At 45.2% G+C, this 23,689-nt stretch overlaps 1 protein-coding gene across 1 annotated transcript; it reads left to right on the forward strand.

The window, feature by feature from the left end:
- The first annotated feature begins 60 nt into the window (after nucleotides 1-60).
- Nucleotides 61-23,326, forward strand: LOC148140953 (uncharacterized). The gene is made up of 3 exons (XM_087979713.1): nucleotides 61-203; nucleotides 5,097-5,357; nucleotides 22,928-23,326. Exons 1-3 carry the CDS (start codon nucleotides 152-154, stop codon nucleotides 23,107-23,109), a joined length of 495 nt encoding a protein of 164 aa, XP_087835839.1. The 5' UTR covers nucleotides 61-151; the 3' UTR covers nucleotides 23,110-23,326.
- The last annotated feature ends 363 nt before the right edge of the window (nucleotides 23,327-23,689 follow it).

The following is a 23,689-nucleotide window of genomic DNA, read 5'->3' on the forward strand; positions in this document are numbered from 1 at the left end:
TCTCTGTTTGAGTTGGAGGAAATGATCACATTTCCATCGAACTTGGAGAATGGACTCACTACAGACGTTTTTCTTTGTCATTTCCAGTCCATTATCAGCAGCTTTTACCCCAATCCGTTTTTGATGGGAATAGGGAGAGTGGATTCCCAGAATGTTGCTGATCCTTCTCTCCATCTCCCTGTGTTTTTCCCGGGTCTCTCCCGGTATGTACAGAATTCAGATTTCCATTCTCTCTCTCTCTCTCTCTCTGTGTCTGGGGTGAATGTGAATCTCTTGGGGAGAGTTTGAAATGGGGGATGTTTGACCAGCCGCCTGTTATACAGCCAGCCTGATCTTTTACACATTGAAGGCAGCACAGTCTGGGAGACTCTGATGGGATTTGTGTCCAGGTCTCCTGACAGCAGGATGTCGAAACCCCGAGATCAGAGAAGCTCCGAGCAAATGGGAAATGGTTCCAACGGAGAATTTTAATTTTCACATCGATTGGGAGAAGCCAGACAGCTTCATCATTCCTGGTCTAAAGTCTTGTAAACCCTGCGGGGAGGAGAAGGATTCTCCATGTTTAACCCAGCCCAGGCTCAGGGATCCATGATGGAGGTGACTCAGCAAGTCTGAGTCTATAGTGCTCCACCACATCTCCTCCACTTCCCGCTCCTCCGCCCTTGAGCCCCGCCCCTCCAATTGCCACCAGGACAGAACCCCACTGGTCCTCACCTACCACCCCACCAAACTCCATATACGTCGTATCATCCTTCAACATTTCCGCCACCTCCAAACGGACCCCACCACCAAGGATATATTTCCCTCCCCTCCCCTATCAGCGTTCCGAAAAGACCACTCCCTCCATGACTTCTTCGTCAGGTCCACACCCCCCACCAACTCAACCTCCACTCCCGGCACCTTCCCCTGCAACCGCAAGAAATGCAAAACTTGCACCCACACCTCCCCCCTTACTTCCCTCCAAGGCCCTAAGGGATCCTTCCATATCCGCCACAAATCCACCTGCACCTCCACACACATCATCTATTGCATCCGCTGCACCCGATGTGGCCTCCTCTATATTGGGGAGTCAAGCCGCCTACTTGCGGAACGCTTCAGAGAACACCTCTGGGACACCCGGACCAACCAACCCAACCACCCCGTGGCTCAACACTTAAATTCCCCCTCCCACTCCACCAAGGACATGCAGGTCCTTGGACTCCTCCATTGCCAGACCATAGCAACACGACGGTTGGAGGAAGAGTGCCTCATCTTCCGCCTACGAACCCTCCAACCACCAGGGATGAACTCAGATTTCTCCAGTTTCCTCATTTCCCCTCCCCCCACCTTGTCTCAGTCAAGTCCCTCGAACTCAGCACCGCCTTCCTAACCTGCAATCTTCTTCCTGACCTCTCCGCCCCCACCTTATCACCCTCACCTTGACCTCCCTCCACCTATCACATTTCCAATGCCCCTCCCCCAAGTCCCTCCTCCCTACCTTTTATCTTAGCCTGCTGGACACACTTTCCTCATTCCTGAAGAAGGCCTCATGCCCGAAACATCGATTCTTCTGCTCCTTGGATGCTGCCTGACCTGCTGCGCTTTTCCAGCAGCACATTTTCAGCTCTGATCTCCAGCATCTGCAGTCCTCACTTTCTCCGCTATAGTGCTTCTCCCAAGACCGAGGCAAACTGGGCCATCCTCCTCCACCACACTCACAAAATCAATTAAAAATAGTTTTTATTTAATGTGATTATGGCTTGGCTGGTGGTGAGAAGGGCGCTGCCTGTGAGATCCTTTATGCACGCCCGGACTCTCAGCCACACCGCACACTGCCCTCGAAGCGGCTGCGGGGGAGACGAGACTGTCACACACCTCCTTCTGGAATGTGCCTACGCAGAAGAAGTCTGGAGAGGAATGCAGTGGTGTTTGTCGAGGTTCGTCCCGAGCAGCGCCTTGATCGGGACTCCGTGCTCTACGGCCTGTTCCCCGGGACGCACACCGAGACGAACATCAACTGTGCCTGGAGGATCATCAACTCAGTGAAGGACACTCTCTGGGCAGTCCAAAACCTGTTGATCTTCCAGCTGAAGGAGTTGACCCCGACTGAGTGTTGCAGACTGGCACATTCCAAGGTCCAGGACTACATGTTGAGGGACATGGGGAAAGACCACCGTGTGACGTCTGCCTGCCTAAAGAAGAACAGGGGCCCGCGCAGTCATTTGGGCTCTGCTGACGCCTCGGCTAAATATATGGACATATGATTGATAAACGTACAGACCTGTGTATAAAAATGATAAATTCTGATCTCTGTATGTAAATGTTTACGTATGTATGGCATGACCAACTGTACAGACCATCAAATTATTTTATGAATAAAGTGTATTTTTGAATTAAAAATATGTAATTAGTGGTTTAGTCCTAAATTTATACAGTTCAGTCTCCTGTAAAAATGACTAGGGGGAAAGGAGCCCCTCCCCAGCTGCAGCAGAGGCGTCCGCAGCTGCCCGGGGGACTTACCTACGGTGGTGAGCCTCGCGAAAATAATCTCCAAACTCGATGCGAAGATCGATGCTTTCATAGAAGAGTCCCGAAGGCAGTGGAATTCATTCTCGGCCGCGCTAGAAAAGCACGGCCAAGACATCGAAGAAATCGAGCGCCGAGTCGGAGGGGCGTAGCGAAAGGCCGCGACCTCCAAGGCCATTGCAGAATCGGCCCTGGATCGGGTCCGGACGCTCGAGCAGCGAGTCCGGACCTTAGAGAATCACATTGACAACCTCGAGAATCGAGGTCATCGATAAAATATTTGCTTGCTGGGCCTTCCCGAACGGGCATAAGAAGGCCGGCTTATAAGGTTCCTTGAACAGTGGCTTCCACAGTTATTGAATCTGGAGGCTGGATCAGGCCAGGTAAGGGTAGAATGGGCCTACCAGGTTGCAATACATGGGCCCGGCTCGAACCAGCGCCCCCGCCCGGTCCTGTTCCGGATGCAGAGCTGTAAGGTGAGGCAGATACTCTTGGAAGCCTCCAGAAATCTTGGGAAAGATCCACCAGCCATGACTCATAAAGGATCCAAGATTATGTTATTTCAGGACTTTTCCCCAGCTTTGGTCCGAAAGAGGAAGGTGTTTGATGAAGCAAAGAAGTGTTTAAGGGATTTAAACATTCAATACTCTTTGCGCTACCCAGCGATACTACGCTATAGCCATGAAGGGTCCGTGTTTAACTTCGGATCACCGGAGAAGGCCAAGGAACTTTTGGACTCTCTTCGACAAATTATAAGAGTTAGTCGATGTTGTTTTGCCCTACCCCACCCCGGTTTATCCCCCACCTTTTTTTTCCTTTTATTATCTTACTGTTTATTATTATCTCACTGTTTATTATTATCTCCGGGGGGTGGGAAGAAGGGCTTATTTATTCATCCTTTAATTAGCGATTTCCTTTCCCCCTTTTTTTTATATATGTATATTATATATATAGGCCAGAGTTTCTAGTTAATGTAGATGGGGGGAATGGTGGCTACCTTATCTTATTTTATCTTTGTCCTTGGGAGCGGGGTTGTTTTCCCCTGTTATTTTGTATTAATATATTTAATTATTATTTGCTGAGACTGTAATTTTATAGTCATATATGTTCATATATGGTATTAACATTACCAAATATATTCAGGTGTTGGTGTGGGTGGGGAGGGAGGTGAATAGGGTACTCACTGTTAGTTCTAATTCAATAGTATACTTGAATTTTCTTTATCCTATCGTGGGGTGCCTGGGTCAAGGGTGGGGCACTGGTTAGGAGAGGTTATGATGGGTGTTTTGGAAAGGAAGTGATGCCCCCTGGGAATAAGGGGGAAGATCTCCATTTAAGTATGTTTTATACTTTCTTTTACTATATAGAAATAGTTTTTTTTATATATTGATCTGAATGTACTGAAGAGCTTTTACTTTTGTGAATTTTATATGTTCTATGCTCGTGATGGTTTGGATAAATACAGGTTTTGTTGTGATCTGATGTTAACACATTCCGAGCAGGTATATCACTGCTCAATTTATGTTATATCCGTTGGAAATTTTTTTTCTCTTGAATAATGTAAGAATTTTAATGATACACTCTGGTTAGTTGTAAGTTAAATGAGTAGTTAGTTGAGTTTTGTCTTTTTTTTCTCTTGATATTTCTTTTTTCTTGTCTGATAGATTTTGGTTATCATTTATTTAAGATTTAACTGTATATCAATGTTTATACTTGGGTCTTTTTTTTAGTTTTCTTTTGTAAACTTGTGAAAAAAAAACCCAGCCCATGCTCAGCTGTGATGCCCTCATGGTTGAATAGGCCGGCTTATCTCAGACACCAACATCCTACTGACCGTGTATAAAGGGCTGATTAAAAAGCTCAGTGAAGGACAGTGAGGATCCTGCTCTGGATTGTCCACCCCCCTGTTTGACAGAGAGACTGTTCACACAGTAACTGTCCCCCATGGTCTCACACTTCATCCTCCCAAAATATTCCTGTTTCTCTTCATTTCAATCTGGATTCAATCACCGCATATCTTTCCTGGTTATGGTGATAAACCACAGACCTGCCCCTGGGTTATCCTGAATTCCTCACTCCAGATGGACCATGGGCAGGAGAGTCCCTTCAATATTTTTCTTCCATTTATGCCAGATTCCTGTTCCAGGTTAGTGATTTTCTGTTTAATATCCAATCACTGGATTGTGTCCCAGCCTCTCCCTGTGTCCACACTGACTCCATCGAGTATCTGAGTGACCCTGATTCTGTGTTTACTCCCTGTTCTGAGAGGCTGCAGCAGCTAATTCTGACCTAGTTGAATCTGATTCTGTTGATTATAACAGACAGGATTCTGACAGTGTTATAATTTGGTGGGTTATTGGAGATTGTCACTGTGTGGATGGGCCTCACTTTGACCAGCTGGAAGTGTGTGTAATTGTTTTCAGCCTGACCTTTACAGATATAACATGTTGAAAGTGTTTTTATGGGCAGTCTCTCACATTAGCGATGTCCCTGATATCTGTGATGTGATTCTAGTTTTGTAGCCCAGATATATTAATATGATGTTTATTTTCATGTTGAGTAACTTCCTGCTTTCATTGTTTGCTTTATAGAGACTAATGTAATCACTGTGATTTACACAGTTGTTTCTGGAATTAAGAATTTTCCTGAGGTTACAAACACTGCAACAGTCAATGGAGTTATAATAGCTTCTCGTGACAGTAAAACCCAACAGTGCATCCCCAGGCAGCAGTTCATGGCAGAATCCTTCAATGTGAATTTCTGGGATTATCTCACACACCGGGCAAAAATACGTGCAAACATAGCAAAGGAAACAATGAGTGCAATAATGAAGAGGACAAACCAGACATCTGGTAAGATGAGGCTGATTGAATTTCTCTCTTGGTTGTCCCCTTTCATCCTTTCATCATAAAACCTCATTCATTCCCAAACACTGACATTTGGTCCCCAGGACTGGGAGAGACGTAATAGACCTCGATGCTTCCCTTATCTCTGTGAGCCTTTTCCACCCACAGTGCACCACCAACATTCACCCCACTTCTTCCTATCTTTTGAGCGCCCGAAATAGGGAATTGTAGACACAGTGCAGTCAAAATGTTTTCCACGGGTTTAACAAACCGTCTTAGATTTTGTACTCCATTCGTCTATTTGCAAAGCCTATTGAAATCTCAGCTTTCAGTGCGACCCACCTTCCAACCATTGCTTTCTCAGATGTTAGACTATATCTTTGAGAGTCTGAGTCACGGAGCAGATTCAGGTAATCTTTAATGTGATCGACAGCTTCAGTTACAGCATGTGATGTTGAGTTATCCCTCTGTAATTGACTCTCTATACAGCATCTTACACAGTTCAAGTTTACCTCAATGTATTTCATCATATCACTGAACAACAAAGAGATGGACAGGTCATTGGCCCACCCGTGGTCCTTCATGATGTTTTCTCAGACTTTCTTATCTTTCTTCTTGAGGTTTTTCACAATGGATACTGTATTCCAGTGACATCTCCCTGCTGCACCATGTTAACTGCCATTTACTGGATACTTGCTTCAGGAATCTTTCACATTTCTCATCACAGGAAATACAAAAGAATATTGATTTTTAAATGGTCCCAACAAAGTTTGGTAGTTTCACCAAATGTTAGAATTCTTCAGCTAACAAACTGTGTCTTAAAGTGTTCATTCAATCCACATTTCAATATCTGCTGATCTCTGTTTTCATTCCTGTAGTAATGGGGAGGGTGAGGGGGGGAGAGCGGGGATTGTGTTTACTGTCTGAAACTGGTTTGAATCTTTTCCTCCAGTACTTTTATTGTGTTTTCTATATATATGTAGATTCACAACTACTTCAGAATCGATATCTATGATTATCTGAAGAAACATAAATGAAACCTACTCTTAATATTGTAACAGATTGATTAAATAATTCAAGAGAAACAACTAATTAGCGTGAAATGTTCTTATCTAAGAAAGCAACTGCAGCTGCACATTCTCTCTCAGTCAGTAACCTTGATTATACAGAGTTACTATTGTCCTACATGTGAAGGCTACGTGAAGCAAACATTTTCCTAAGTGCTGTAACTACTGTCAGCCACGTCCTGCTGCATTTACCATGGGCAGCCAGCAGCCATTTTGTGCCGCTCAGTCATGGGAGCCCTGACACCAGACAATGTCACACAACTTGGTTCTTCCTGTTATGTGAGTATCTCTGTTTCTTCAAACCTGGCCCGATGCAGTGACACCTTACAGGCACCCCGAAAGTAGAAATGTCACTGCAACATATCACAGGGTAGGAAAGTATCGCAGATGCTGGAAATCTGAAATTTAAAATGCTGGAAATTCAAAGCTGGCCAGGCAGCATCCATCGAGAGATAAGCAGAGACAATCAAGAGTTGTGTAAAGATTTGTAGCTTGGGTGCCGGTTGCCATGGGAAGGGTATGGTCGCTGAGCTAGAAAGTTGATTTGCAGACATTTCATCCCCTGTCTGAGTGACATCTCCAGTGCTTCAGAGCCTCCTGTGAAGCGCTGCTGTACTGTGCTTTCTGGAATTTATTTGGCTCTGTTCCTTCTGATTCCAGTTGTTCATTGGAGTGGTCAGTATAAAGGGCCTAGGTAATGTGTTTGTTGATGGAGTCTGTAGATGACTGGCGTGCTTCGAGAAATTCTCTGGCTGTTCTCTGTTTAGCTTGTCCTATGATGGTTGTGTTGATTCAGTCGAATTTGTGGTCCTTGGCTTCTGTATATTTGGCTATCAAGGTTAGATCCTAGGGAGTTAAAGGTAGAGTATTGGCTTGGATAAGGGATTGACTAACTGACACAAAACAGAGGATCAGGAAAAATAGATCCTTCTCTGGATTGTGACCTGTAGCTAGTCTTGTGCTGCACGGGTTAGTTGTCAGACTTCGAGTATTTACAATCTGTATAAATGAACTGCAAGCAGGGTCAGGGTGTATCATAGTGAAACTCATGGATGATACTGATATTGGTGGGAAACCAGGCTATGATGAGAAGATAATACGTTTCCAGATGGATATTGGCTGGGAGAATGGGCCAGACTCTGACAGGTGGAGGTTAATGTGGATAAGTGTGGGGTTGTTCATTTTGGCCGGAAAATAAGAAGACAAATTGTCATTTCATTGGGAAGCAGGTTCACAGTGTGTCAGTGCAGAGGGATCTGGGTGTTTTTTGGCCATGAATTGCAGAAAGTGGATATGCAGGTGCAGCATATAACAAGAAAGGCGAATGGAATACTGGCATTTATTGCAAAGAACATATGACAGAGGAGGAGGTGCTGGATGTCTTGAAATGGGTAAAGATGGATAAATCCCAGGACCTGCTCAGGTGTACCCTAGAACTCTGTGGGAAGCGAGAGAAGCGATTGCTGGACCTCTTGCTGAGATACTTGTATCATCGATAGTCACAGGTGAGGTGCCAAAAGACTGGAGGTTGGCTAATGTGCTGCCACTGTTTAAGAAGGGTGGTAAAACAAGCCAGGGAACTATAGACCGATGAGCCTGACCTCGGTGGTGGGAAAGTTGTTGGAGGGAATCCTGAGGGACAGGATGTGCATATATTTGGAAAGGCACGGACTGATTCGGTATAGTCAACATGGTTTTGTGCGTGGGAAATCATGTCTCACAAACTTGATTGAATTTTTTGACGAAGTGACAAAGAGGATTGATGAGGGCAGAGCGGTAGATGAGATCTATATGGACTTCAGTAAGGCGTTCGACAAGGTTCCCGATGGGAGATTGATTAGCAAGGTTAGATCTCATGGAATACAGGGAGAACTAGCCATTTGGATATAAGAACTGGCTCAAAGGTAAAAGGCAAAGGTTGGTGGTGGAGGGTTGTTTCTCAGACTGGAGGCCTGTGACCAGTGGAGTGCCACAAGGATCGGTACTGGGCCCTCTACCTTTTGTCATTTACATAAATGATTTGGATGCAAGCATAAGAGGTACAGTTAGTAAGTGGCAGATGACACCAAAATTGGAGGTGTAGTGGACAGCGAAGAGGGTTACCTCAGATTACAACAGGATCTGGACCAGAACGGGCCAATGGGCTGACAAGTGGCAGATGGAGTTTAATTCAGATAAGTATGAGATGCTGCAATTTGGAAAAGCAAATCTTAGCAGGACGTATACACTTAATGGTAAGGTCCCAGGGAATGTTGCTGAACAAAGAGACCTTGGAGTGCAGGTTCATAGCTCCTTGAAAGTGGAGTCGTGCGTAGATAGGATTGTGAAGGAGGTGTTTAGTATGCTCCCCTTTATTGGTCAGAGTATTGAGTACAGGAGTTGGGAGGTCATGTTGAGGCTATACAGGACATTGGTTAGGCCACTGTTGGAATATTGTGTGCAATTCTGGTCTCCTTCCTATCGGAAAGATGTTGTGAAACTTGAAAGGGTTCAGAAAAGATTTACAAGGATGTTACCAGGGTTGGAGGATTTGAGCTATAGGGAGAGGCTGAACAGGCTGGGGCTGTTTTCCCTGGAGCATCGGAGGCTGAGGGGTGACCTTATTGAGGTTTACAAAATTATGAGGGGCATGGATAGGGTAAACAGACAAAGTCTTTTCCCTGGGGTCAGGGAGTCCAGAACTAGAGGGCATAGATTTAGGACGAGAGGGGAAAGATATAAAAGTTACCTACGGGGCAACTTTTTCACGCAGAGGGTTGTATGTGTATGAAATGAGCTGTCAGAGGAAGTGGAGGAGGCTGGTACAATTGCAGCATTTAAGAGGCATTTGGATGGGTATATGAATAGGAAGGGTTTGGAGGGATAGGGGCCGGGTGCTGACAGGTGGGACTCGATTGGGTTGGGACCAAAGGGTCTGTTTCCATGCTGTACATCTCTATGACTCTATGACTGTAAGTGTTGTTACAATAATATAAGGCATTGGTGAGTCCACACCTGGAGAATGATGTCCAGTTGTGGTCTCCTTACCTAAGGGAGGATGTGGTGACATTGCAGGCAGTTCAGATGAGGTTCACCAGGCTGGTTCCAGGGATGAAAGGGTTATTGTACGAGAAGCAATTGTATAGCTTGGGCCTGGACTCACTGGAGATCAGAGGAATGAAGGAGGATCTGATTGAGAAATATAAAATGCTCCAGGTGAATGGGAAGGTTGATGTGAAATAGATGTTCCTCTGTGGGACAGTCTCGAACAAGAGGTCATAGACATAGAGAGAGAGGAGATAGATTCAAAACTCATTTGAGAAGAAACTACCCCTTTCAGGGGGTTGTGAATCTGTGGAACTCACTGACCCAGAGCGAGGCAGAACCAATCAACAAATTCAAGAAAGAAATGGCTACGTTTCTGATGGAAAGCAGGATAAAGGGGGATGGGAGCAGGCAGGAAGGTGGCGGTGAGACCAGGATAAGATCAGCCATGATCATGTTAAATGGTGGAGTGGACCCGAAGGGCTGACTTGCCCACTCTCCCTCTGAACTCCCATGTTACTAGAATTAACTAGGAATGTGTTTGAAAGCAGCATATCAAGTGTAGCACTGGAATCTATTACTTGTTGTCATTAAAATAGAAAAAAGAATTATAAAGCAAACAAAGCTAGGAATGAAGAAATATTTTAAAGATGCAGAAATTGATGGAATGATATTAATATTTTCATGTTAAGTTATGAGCCAATCAACAAACAGTTAGACAACTAATGAATTGAGAACATGAGGGACATGAAAGAGAACATTTGACTGTCACGGTCCATTCATGATCTGAGATATTTTTGAAAAACGTTGTGCAGATATCTTGTGACCCCTTTGGGGCAGCTGGGACCTGAAACAGGGCATTCTGGGAAACCACCACTGCCCCAAAAGAGGCCAACTCATTATGTTTAATTTGTGATGAATAGGTTAAACAATGAGAACAAAGTTTAAAAACACTGTAATAATTAGAGGAAATTGTACAGAAGGTAGATTCATAGAATCGTACAGCACAGAGAGAGACCCTCCAGTTCAATTCTTCCGTGCAGACCAGCTGTCTTAAACTGATCTAAGTCCCATTTGTCAGCATTTCGAGTCATAGAGATGTACAGCACAGAAACAGACCTTTTGGTCCAAGTCATCCATGCCGACCAGATATCCTAAATTAATCTGGTCCCATTTGCCAGCACTTGGCCCATATCACTCTAAACCCTTCCTATTCATATACCCATCCAGATGTCTTTTAAATGCTGAAATTGTACCAACCTCCACCACTTCCTGTGGCACCTCATTCCATACATGTACCACCCTCTGCATGAAAAGGTTGTCCCTTACGTCCCTTTCCCCTCTCTCCCTGAACTTATGCCCTCGAGTTCCGGACTCCCCCACCCCAGGAAAAAGACCTTGTTTATTTATCCTATCCATGCCCTCATGACTTTATAAACCTCTATCAAGTCACCCCAAAGTCTCCAATGCTCCAGGGAAAACAGCCCCAGCCTGTTCAGCCTTTCCCTTCAGCTCAAACCCTCAACCCTGACAAAATCCTTGAAAATCTTTTCTGGACCCTTCTAAGTTTCACAACATCTTTCCAATAGGAAGGAGACCAGAATTGCATGCAATATTCGAAAAGCAGCCTTTCCAATGTCCTATATAGTCACAACATAACTCCCAACTCCTGTACTCAATACTCTGACCAATAAAGGAAGGCATACAAAATGCCTTCTTCATTATCCTATCTACCTGCAACTCTACTTTCAGGGATGCTGTGGTTCTGTTCGCCGAACTGAAAGTTTTTGTTGCAAACGTTTGGTCCCCTGTCTAGGTGACATCCTCAGTGCTTGGGAGCCTCCTGTGAAGCGCTTCTGTGGTGTTTCCTCCGGCATTTATAGTGGCCTGTCCCTGCCACTTCCAGTTGTCAGTTTCAGCTGTCCGCTGTAGTGGCCGGTATATTGGGTCCAGGTCGATGTGTTTGTTGATGGAGTTTGTGGTTATGAAAGGCGAACTGGTCCTCACCCTTAACAATTTCTCCTTTGAATCCTCCCACTTCCTCCAGACTAAAGGGGTAGCCATGGGCACACGTATGGGCCCCAGCTATGCCTGTCTCTTTGTTGGCTACGTAGAGCAGTTGATCTTCCGTAATTACACCGGCACCACTCCCCACCTCTTCCTCCGCTACATTGATGACTGCGTTGGCGCCACCTCGTGCTCCCGCGAGGAGGTTGAGCAATTCATCAACTTCACCAACACATTCCACCCTGATCTTAAATTTACCTGGACCATCTCTGACACCTCCCTCCCCTTCCTGGACCTCTCCATCTCCATCAGTGACGACCGACTTGACACTGACACTTTCTACAAACCCACCGACTCCCACAGCTACCTGGATTACACCTCTTCCCACCCTACCTCTTGCAAAAATGCCATTCCGTATTCCCAATTCCTCCGCCTCCGCCGTATCTGCTTCCAGGAGCAGTTCCACCATAGAACACACCAGATGGCCTCCTTCTTTAGAGACCGCAATTTCCCTTCCCACGTGGTTAAAGATGCCCTCCAACGCATCTCGTCCACATCCCGCACCTCCGCCCTCAGACCCAACCCCTCCAACCGCAACAAGGACAGAACGCCCCTGGTGCTCACCTTCCACCCTACCAACCTTCGCATAAACCAAATCATCCGCCGACATTTCCGCCACCTCCAAACAGACCCCACCACCAGGGATATATTTCCCTCCCCACCCCTCTCCGCCTTCCGCAAAGACCGTTCCCTCCGTGACTACCTGGTCAGGTCCACGCTCCCCCTACGACCCACCCTCCCATCCTGGCACTTTCCCCTGCCACCGCAGGAACTGTAAAACCTGTACCCACACCTCCTCCCTCACCTCCATCCAAGGCCCTAAAGGAGCCTTCCACATCCATCAAAGTTTTACCTGCACATCCACTAATATCATTTATTGTATCTGTTGCTCCCGATGCGGTCTCCTCTACATTGGGGAAACTGGGCGCCTCCTAGCAGAGCGCTTTAGGGAACATCTCCGAGACACCCGCACCAACCAACCAAACCGCCCCGTGGCTCAACATTTCAACTCCCTCTCCCACTCTGCCGAGGATATGGAGGTGCTGGGCCTCCTCCACCGCCGCTCCCTCACCAGCAGACGCATGGAAGAAGAACGCCTCATCTTCCGCCTCGGAACACTTCAACCCCAGGGCATCAATGTGGATTTCAACAGCTTCCTCATTTCCCCTTCCCCCACCTCATCCTAGTTTCTAACCTCCAGCAACACGATCCCCTTGACTTGTCCGGACTTGTCCGACCTGCCCAGCTCCTTTTCCACCTATCCACTCCACCCTCTCCTCCCTGACCTATCACCTTCATCTCCTCCCCCAGTGACCTATTGTACTCTATGCTACTCTATCCCCACCCCCACCCTCCTCTAGCTTATCTCTCCACGCTTCAGGCTCTCTGCCTTTATTCCTGATGAAGGGCTTTTGCCCGAAACGTCGATTTCGAAGCTTTTCGGATGCTGCCTGAATTGCTGTGCTCTTCCAGCACCACTGATCCAGAATCTGGTTTCCAGCATCTGCAGTCATTGAGATAATGGCTATTAGAGTTGAAAAGATTGAGGTTAATAAGGAGGAGGTGTTATCAATTCTGAAAGGTGTGAAAGTAGATAAGTTCCCTGGGCTGGATGGGATTTTTCTGAGAATTCTCTGGGACACTAGGGAGGAGAGGGATGAGCTTTTGGCCTTGATCTTTGAGTCATTATTGTCTCTAGGTTTAGTACCAGAGGATTGGAGGATTGCAAATGTGCCCTTGTTCAAGAGGGCAGTAGAGATAACCCAGGTAATTAAAGACCAGTGAGCCTTATGTCTGTTGTAGGAAAATGTTTGGAAATGATTTTTATAGTTAGGATTTATAATCATCTAACAAGTAACAATTTGATTGGAAATAGTCAACATAGATTCGTCAAAGGCAGGTCGTGTCTCACAAATCTCATTGAGTTTTTTTCGAAGGTGAGCAAGCATGTAGATGAGGGTAAGGCAGTTGACGTGGTGTACATGGACTTCAGTAAAGTCTTTTATAAGGTTCCACACTGTAGGCGATTGGAGAAAATGCAGAGGCTTGGGATTGAAGGTAATTTAGCAGTTTGGATTAGAAACTGGCTTTCTGTAAGAAGACAAGAAGTGATGGTTGATGGAAAATGTTCAGCCTGGAGTCCGGTTATTAGTGGTGTGACATAAGGATCTGTTTTGGGACTATTGCTGTTTGTCATTTTTATTAAAGGCTTGGACACAGCCATAGGTGGATGGGTTAGTAAGTTTGCAGAAAACAGTAAAGTGGGTGAGTAGTGGACAGTGTGGAAGAATGTTGCAGGGAGTCGTGGATAAACTGCAGAATTGGGCTGAAAGGTGGTAAATGAGTTCAATGCAGATAAATGTGAGATGAACCACTTTGGGATGAATAACAGGAAGGCAGAGTACTGGGTCAATGGAAAGATTCTTGGTAGTGTTGATGTGCAGAAGGGCCTTGGTGTCCATGTACATAGATCACCTGAAAGTTGCCACCCAGGTTGATAGTGCTGTTCATAAGGTATACGGTATGTTAGGTTTTATTGGCAGGGGGATTGAGCCCTGGAGCCATAATGTCACGCTGCAACAATACAAAATGCTAGTGCGGCCACACTTGGAATATTGTCTACAGTTCTGGTTGCCCCTTTAGAGGAAGTGGAGGAATTGGAAAAGGTGCAGAGGAGATTTACCAGGATGTTGCCTGGTCTGGTGCAAAGGTCTTATGAGGAAAGGCTGAGGGACTTAGGTCTGTTCTCATTGGAGAGAAGAAGGCTAAAAAAAGATTTAATAGAGACAAACAAGATGATCAGAGGATTAGATCGGCTGGACAGTGATAGTCTTTTTCCTAGAATGATGATGTCAAATGTTCAAGGGAACATAGCTGCAAACTGAGGGGTGATAGATTTAAGAAAATGTCAGAGGCAGGTTCTTTACTCAGAGAGTGAGAATGCCCTACCTACCAATGTAGTTAACACAGCCACATTTGGGGCATTTACACAGTCCTTGGATAAGCATACGGATGATGATGGAATAGTGTAGGGGGATTGGCTTAGATTAGTTCACAGGTCGGCACAACATTGAGGGCCGAAGTGCTTGTTCTGTACTGTATTATTCTATGCTCTATGTTCTATCTTCTATGTTCTATTACCAAGCAGATGAAAGATATTGAGGAATGTAGCGTTGAGGCAAAGATCTGATCAAGCATGATTCTGTGGAATATAGATTAGATTGGAAGGGCCAAGTGGCCATCTCTTGTTCCTTGTTTATGTATTCATATGTTCCAATGAAAGCACAAATATAAATCAATACATGTAATCTGATCGGCATCTTAGAAACACGGCTGAACACTGACATAAATTGGGATGTGAAAATGAAGTGTACATGATATTTGAGGAAGGATGGATGATATGAAAATTATAGCATTATCACAACAAAGAGCAATGACCAAAGCTCATGAATCCAGTGCGTAGAAGTGATTTGTGTGATGATGTGTGTGATAAAGGAAAGAAGCCCTTTACGGGAATGATGTACAGGCCCCGTAATGAGTGTAAAGGAAGAAATAATGAGAACTTGTTAAAAAGGATGTGGCAATGTCGCAAGGCATCACTGAAAAAAATCCAATAGACAACAGAATCTAGATGAGGAGTTTAGAAAATGTTTTGGGGGTAGTTTTTTTCAGCCGTCACATTCTGCAGCCTACCAGAAATCAGGCTGGATCTCTTAATCTGTGAAGGATTAATACACGGCCTTGTAGAGACCACAGCACTCCCTAGTAGTCGTGATCAGAATATGATCGAATTTGCAATCAGTGCTGTCAATTATATACAGGTGACAAAGTGCAAAATGTCATTTTACAGGAAAACAAAACTCGCTTGAATTGCCAATGGAATCATCTCGATGTATCACATTGATACACCCATGAACTGAAGCGTTAGGATGGTCACTTTGTATCTCTCTGTGGTTTTCATTATTGGGAATGATTAACTTGAACAGTCTGCAGTCAGCTCGGTGAGGCCGTAGCCATTTGTAAGACTGAAAGCTGCAGAGAAGCTGTGAGTCTCAGAGCAGAGAGGGTATTTGGAAACACCAGTGCTTGTAATGTTTATACCATCTTGAAAGAATGTAATGAGGCCCCATGCTTGAAGCCAGGAGCCACAGATTTGGGACCTGAAAGGAGCATTGGAGGCATACTTAGCAAAAAGCTAATGGAAGGGTTTCCATGAATATCTTATACCATGGGAAGTGCTGAAATGCTGAGGAAAATTAAAGTGAATTCCAGAGAACATTTGCTTTTAGTTTAGACTTCCAGCAGCCACAGTATTTTACAATTTTTAAAATCAGTTTGTGATTCACCTACTTTGTTACGTGATGCAAAAATTCTTTACACTTTGTAATTCTTAAACTGAAAATGATCAACTGCAGCAAAGTAAACCTTTGTTTATGGAGTTACTGTAAACATTGGAGACATTGAACGACCACTCCTTGTTTTATTGGGATCATACCAGTAATAAGTTTCAGTGTTGTAAGTCTGTGTTAATTATTTACTTGATTGCACAACTTAGTATTATTCTGATCATTCTGACTGTATATACACATTATATCTTTGACAAGTTCATGACGTGTCAAAGATCCGCAATACCAGTGGAAGCTCTTGTGTTTTGGAGGCCATCCTGTAAGTGAGTATAACTCACTTCACCTTCTGCTAGAGTCGGTTCAGGGATGGCTGATAAACCCAATGACTGATCTGCAGACTCTTCCACACATGTTGTAGGCAGCAGATGCGGAGTTGGATTGTTGAGGTGTATGATTGGTCTCACCGATGTCTTAATTTCCCCTCTGCACACTCCTAACAAATACTCTCTATTTGCTTGGAACCTTCCCAAAGGAGCCATCTCCAATTCTGATGGCCACAAACCAGGCTGCCCCATGACCTACTGGGAGTATTTAACCTCTTGAGGCCTGCTTTGAGACCATCATTTAGGCTTAGCTGTCGACTTTGCAGGAGTCTCCTGCCAAGAAACTCATCGATGGATCAAGTACAAACTCTATCTCAGTGAAGACTTGGCTCAAACAAGGTTGTGATATTGCATCAACACTTTTGGACATTTTCCTCATTGTTATGTTGCATCATGCCTCCAGCAAATTGCACATAGTTGTGGAGAAAATTTATAGGAAACTCTTCAACCTACACCGACTTCAATCTTACACCAAAACCACTCCAAGCTCAGGAATAGAGTGTCTGTCTGTAATTGCCAGGTGTGAGTGAGCTCACTCAGAAACTGAGCTTCAGGTCATTGTCAATTCTTTCTCCAAACCAGAGGGGAACGTGGCCATAAGTAGAGATGGATGGACAGGTGATGTGCTCTCGCTGTATGATCTGGGAACTGGCTGATCCCATTGTGAACGGCAGTGACCACAATCTGCAGCAAGTGTTGGTTGCTGGATCAAAATTGATGATCTGGAATCTGAGCTTCAAACACTGTGGCACATCCAGGAGGGGGAGAGGTACCTGGACGCTTTGGTTCACACCCGGTGGATGGAGTAATTCAAATTCAGTTAGTGATCAGGGACAACAGGGTGTGACTGTAAGTGAGGCAGGTAGGGGGATGCTGAGTTCAGGAGTGGAGGAGTCTCGGCCCTTGACCTGGTCCAACAGGTTATGAGATTCTTGCTCCCTGTGTGGATGAGGGAAAGGGCTGTGGACAGGATGTCCAGCTGACCATGGCACCATGTTACAGAAGGCCATTCAAGAGAAGGGAGCAAAAAGCCACGTAGTTGTTATAGGGGATTCTTTAATTAGGCGGACCGATAGTATCCTTTGCAAGCCGGATCGGGAGTCCCACATGGAGGGTTACCTGCCCGGGTGCAGGACATCTCTGACTGGCTTGAAAGGATTTTGGAGTGAGAGGGGGAGGATCCAGTTGTTGTGGTTCACTTTGGGACAAACAAAGTCGGCAAGTCAAGCAGGGAGGACATGTTTGGGGATTATCAAGCACTAGGAAGGAAATTGAAGAACAGGTCCTCAAGGGCCATAATCTCCGGATTTCTGCCCGAGCCACGTGCCAATTGGCATAGGGATAAGAAAATTAGGGAAGTAAACACGTGGCTAAGAGATTGGTGTGGGAAAGAGGAATTCCATTTCATGGGACATTGGCATCAGTTTTGGAACTGGGGGGATCTGTACCGATGGGACGGTCTCCACCTGAAATGATCTGGGGGACTTTAAACTTGTGAATCGGGGGGAAGCGAAAGGTAAAGCAACAGGAAGTATGGAGTCAAGTAGAAAGATAAGCAGCAGGTTAGCCTGTGTGCAGGGTTTAATTTCAAGGCAGACTCGGAATGAAGCAAAAAGGAAGAATAACTTCGGATACATTACTAGAGATGTTGGAAATCATGAGGATAAGAAAATTAGCATTAAGGCACTTTATCTAAATGCTCGTAGTATTCGTAACAAAGAAGATGAATTAATGGCACAAATCATCGTGAATGATTATGATGTGGTAGGCATCCCAGAGACATGGTTGCAGGGGGTTCAGGGCTGGCAGTTAAACATCCAAGGATTCACAACTTATTGAAAAGAGAGGCAGGTGGGCAGAGGGGGTGTGGTTGCCTTGTTAGTTAAGAATGAATAACATAGGGTCAGATGATGTGGAGTCTGTGTGGGTGGAGTTGAGGAACCAGAAAGGCAAAACAGCCACAATGGGAATTATGTACAGGCCTCCCAGCAGTGGTCAGGACCAGGGATGCGAGATGTACCAGGAAAGAGATAGGGCATATCAGAAAGGCAAGGTCATGGTGATCTTGGGGGCCTTCATTATGCAAGTGGACTGGGTGAATAATGTTGCCGGTGGATCCAAAGAAAGGGAATTCATGGAATGCTTACAGGATGGCTTTTTGGAGCAGCTTGTGATGGAGCCCACAAGGGAGCAGACTATTCGGGACGTAGTGCTATGTAATGAGCCAGACTTTATAAAAGATCTTAAAGATTTCAGTCTGCAGTTTGAAAGAGAGAAGGCAAAATTGGATATAATGGTGTTATAGTTAAATAAAGGTAATCACAGGGGCACGAGAGAGGAATTGACGAAAACTGACTGGAAGCAGAGACTAGAGGGGAAGATAGGAGAACAACAATGGCAGGAGTTTCTGGGTGTAATTGAGGACATGGTACAGAGGTTCATTCCAAAGAAACGAAAGATTAAAAGGAGGTGTGTGGGGTTAGACAGCCATGGCTGACAAAGGAAGTCAGGAAATATATCACAGAAAAAGAGAGAGCCTATAAAGTGGCGAAGAGCACTGGGAGGTCAGAAGATTGGGAAGGCTACAAAAACAAACAGAAGATAACAAAGAGAGAAATAAGGAAGGAGAAGATCAAATATGAAGGTAGGCTAGCCAGTAATATTAGAAATGATAGTAAAAGTTTCTCTTCACACATAAGAAACAAATGAGAAGCAAAAGTATACATTGGGCTGCTCCAAGTTGATGCAGTAAGGCTAGTGCTGGGAGATAAGGAAATAGCTGAAGAACTTCATAAGTACTTTGTGTCAGTCTTCACAGTGGAAGACAGGAGTAATACCCCAATAATTAAGGAGAGTCAGGGGGTAGATTTGAGTAGGCGGGGAGACTAGGACCTGTGGGCACTGCCTCAGAATTAAAGGGGGTCAATTTAGAACGGAAATGAGGAGACATTTCTTCAGCCAGAGAGTGGTGGGCCTGTAGAATTCACTGCCATGGAGCGCAGTGGAGGCCGCGACGTTAAATGTCTTCAAGGCAGAGATTGATAAATTCTTATCTCGCAAGAAATTAAGGGATATGGGGAGAGTGTGGGTAAGTGGAGTTGAAATGCCCATCAGCCACGATTAAATGGCAGAGTGGACTCGATGGGCCGAATGGCCTTACTTCCACTCCTATGTCTTATGGTCTTATAGTCTTTCACTAAACAGCTGGAAAATGAAAGTCTTCTCCCACAACAAGCATCTAGCCCACAATTAAGGTCAATGGTTACTTCCTGGAAAATGTACATTATTTTCCATACCTTAAAAGTCTCCTCCTGATGAAAATCAATGATAGTTCAGTTATCTCGACGATTGTAACATGAAGATATGTGACAGTAAATATACATAGAGAAAGTTCTCTTAAACAGCAATGAAGATGAAGAAGAGCAAGTAGGTGTCTCCCTGTATTCTCACTTCCATCACTGTGACTCGTTCTTCTCTTTGTAGGGGTTGCTGGGGGGAGGATGGGATATGGTCAGCGTGACCAATGTGTCTCAGATTGGTGACACAAGATATATGATCTTTGTAGATCAAGTGGATTAGGGATCTGCTCCCTTGTCTACCTATGGCAGAGATCGTGAGACCATGACTCAGACCTGCCTTCAGCCAGAGAGAAGGGAGATCCAATCTGTCACACCTTGTACATCACTACAAGGCACAAGTCAGGAGTGGGATGGAATACTCTGCCCTTGACTGGATGAATGCAGCTCCAACACTGAAGAAGCTGAACAACATCCAGGACAATGTAACCTGCTGGATTAGACCCCCAGCTAACACATTCAGTATTCCCTCCTCCACACAATAGTAGCAACATGTACCATCAAAAAGTGGCCTTGAAACAATTCACCAAGATTCCTTTGATTGCACTTTCCAAACCCCTCACTGAGTACAACAAGGGAAAGAATATATGGGAACTCTGCACTTTCAAGATTTCCTCCAATCTCACATCACCCTGTCTTGAAATGGTCTGTCCTGCACTTTCAGTCAAAATATTACAATTTCCCACTGCAGAGCATCAACAGGATGTACCTCAACCCAAAGGACTGCAACGTTTCAAGATCATAGCCTTCTCCAGGGCAACTAGAGAAGGGGAATAAATGCTGACCCAGCTAGCGACAACAATGTGCCATAAAAGAAAGGAAAGGTTGTTCACAATGGTGATAACCTGTCCATCAAACTGCGTCGTGCTCAAAGTCCCAGTGCCTGAACGGTAGGTAGAGTTGTGACTCAGACAGAAAGAGAAGGAGCTCTGGGACCCACACTCATTAAACAAGCTCGACATCAGCAAACTCAACAAAGAAACCAAAGCAGGTACTTGGTGGATTCAGCTCTCCACAAGTTCCAAATGACACCACGTTGCACAATGGGCACCAACCTCTCAGGGCATGATTCATGGGCACCAACTGCACCCAACCCACTTCATAGATATTGGCGTTTGACATGCGCCAGCCTCCAAATCCTCAAAGCACATCTCTGATCCACTTACAGGACACTTCTACACTTCAAAGTTGCATTGTGGGCTGCACTGGGAGGTATGCTCAGGGACATACACCCAGCTCATGGACTGGACCAGGCTGTATCTCCGGGCTCTACACTCAATGTCACAGCACTCCCCCACTCTGAGCCTCCCTGGATACTCACAGCATTCCCTGCCTTGCATTGTCTTATCTTTATATGCTTTGCCCCATTACCCAGCGATACCAGACTCGTACTATGTTTGTCTTGCCTTGTTGTTGATCACAGACACAAAGCCAGGAAGCTTGTTCATTGTCTTCAGCAGCGTTCAGTCATATCAAGCGGGGATACCTTCACTCAGGGGGGCTCCCAGCTCAGTGAGCCAAAGGCAGTGTCAGATACCTGTCCAGGGCCTGCTCAGGGCGGTCAGAGTCAGGAGCCTCGCCTCATTGGGGGTTAGTAGCTAAATGACAGACAGCCCATCATCCACCTGGACTCTTCCTGCACTATTTTAGACTGTTTTCCTGCTGGAATGAGAGAGAGAGGCGAGTGTTAATTGAGGTGAAACTGGGTGGTCCAGCTGTTAATGCTGGTATTTGGGGGGAGGTATTCCAAGTGGGTGAGCAGGCAGCACAAAGGGCAAGCAGGGTGAGGGGTGTCAGGGATTGGAGTAGGGGGGGCAGTGAGTGAGGGAGGATGCTGCAGGCAATAGTGAGAGTGGGAGAGGGTGAGTTTCAGAAGGGGGTGGGTACAGTGTCAGACATGGAGTGAGTGTGAAATGTTGGAGAGAAGACGGTGCTCTGGGGGATGAGGAGGACCTGCCTGTGTACCATGCTGTTCAGCAGGAGTTCCAGGAGCCTGTCCACAGAGAGCGGCCCTGTCCCCTCCCTGTCTGTCAGGTCCAGGGTGAATGTAAGGAATTGTGTAGGACAGCTCCAGATGACGGGGATTGTCCGGGTGCACCATGTCCTTTCAACAGTTTCAGGGGCACAAGTTTCATAGTCTACTTATCCTATCCTGATTTTATGATTTTGTGATTTTATAAACCTGTATAACCTGCCCTTCATGATTTTATAAACCTGTATAAGGTCACCCCTCAGCCTCTGATGCCCCAGAAAAAATAGCCCCAGCCGATTCAACCTCTCTCCATAGCTCAACCCTGGCAACATCCTTGTAAATCATTTCTGAACCCTTTCAAGTTTCACAACATCTTTCCAATAAGAAAAAGACCAGAATTGCATGCAATATTCCAACAGTGGCCTAACCAATGTCCTGTACAGCCGCAACATGACCTCCCATCTCCTGTACTCTGACCAATAAAGGAAAGCATACCAAACGCCATCTTCACTGTCCTATCTATCTGCGACTCCACTTTCAAGGAGCTATGAACCTGCACTCCAAGGTCTCTTTGTTCAGCAACACTCCCTCGGACCTTCTCGTTAAGTGTATAAGTCCTGCTAAGATTTGCTATCCCAAAATGCAACACCCTGCAATTATCTAAATTAAACTCCATCTGCCACTTCTTAACCCATTGGCCCATCTGATCAAGATCCCATTGTAATCCGAGATAACCTTTTTCGCTGTCCAGTACACCTCCAATTTTGGTGTCATCTGCAAACTTACTAATTATACCTCTTACTCTCACATCCAAATCATTTATGTAAATGATGAAAAGTAGTAGATGACCACCGATCCTTGTGGCACTCCACTGGTCACAGGCCTCCAGTCTGAAAAGCACCCCTCCACCACTACCCTCTGTCTTTTACCTTTGAGCCAGTTCTGTAACCAGATGGCTAGTTCTCTCTGTATTCCATGAGATCTAACCTTGCTAACCAGTCTCTCATGGGGAACCTTGTCAAAAGCCTTCCTGAAGTCCATATAGTTCACATCTCCCACTCTGCCCTCATCAATCCTTTTTGTTACTTCTTCAAAAAACTCAATCAATGTGTCAATGTGACTTTAGCATCATTTTCTTTCTTGAAAGTCAGATGATAGGTTCTCTTCCATCACTTCAGTCAAATCCAAGCTTGTGTATGTATTTCCTCTTCCAAAACTGTGACTGGCAATCTTCCCACTTTTACAGCCCTTTTATGATGTCTGACAGCTGATTTTGGAAGATCCCTTTTAAATGTTGATTTCTTTTCCTATTTTCACTTTGCTTTATTTAAAAAAAATCATCCTAACCATTTTATTTTCAGTCGGGATCTCAATTCACCTGACTATGGTCACGAGTTCTGTGTGCTTTGGGATAGTTCAGGCAGACTGTGAAGTTGTGAATATGATGAAGCTGACAGACATAAACACAGTGGACTCAGGGATCGTGAAGGATCCAGTAAGGAGTGTTTTGGTGGACTCTGGACCCACGGAGACTGGAGAGTGAGAAGGCTGGAATCAGATTAAATTCGAACTTGCTTCTATAGAGAAACGAAACAAGGAACAAGCTTTGTGCTCAGAGTGAACATTAAACTTATTGAAAGAACAGTTTGAGAAATTTGTTTATTTTCTCAAATGTTTAACAGAGAGTTTTCTGCTGAACACTACTTGCCTATTAATGAGATACATCTATGTTCATTTTAATTAATTTGTTACAATAAAAGTTTTGGAAAGACACAATTTGTTCATCAGGCTTTCTTTGTTTGGGAGTTTTTAATTGGGAAATTTGAATCCTTCATGTTACTGGCCTCCATGAGATCACAGCAAAATCATGTGTTTGTGGAATTCTACAGAATTTAAACTAACAAGGTTTCACAGTTACTTTTGCTGCATTTGTCCGGGAGTCAACATGTTTACGACAAGGTCAAGGGCCGAGACTCCTCCACTCCTGAACTCAGCATCCCCCTACCTGCCTCACTTACAGTCACACCCTGTTGTCCCTGATCACTAACTGAATTTGAATTACTCCATCCATCGGGTGTGACTGCCTCCTGAACCAAAGCGTCCAGGTACCTCTCCCCCTCCTG

Source organism: Chiloscyllium plagiosum, unplaced genomic scaffold (genome assembly GCF_037043375.1).
Source record: "Chiloscyllium plagiosum isolate Xiang-an unplaced genomic scaffold, Cpla_swu_hap1 HiC_scaffold_35, whole genome shotgun sequence".
NCBI lineage: Eukaryota > Metazoa > Chordata > Chondrichthyes > Orectolobiformes > Hemiscylliidae > Chiloscyllium > Chiloscyllium plagiosum.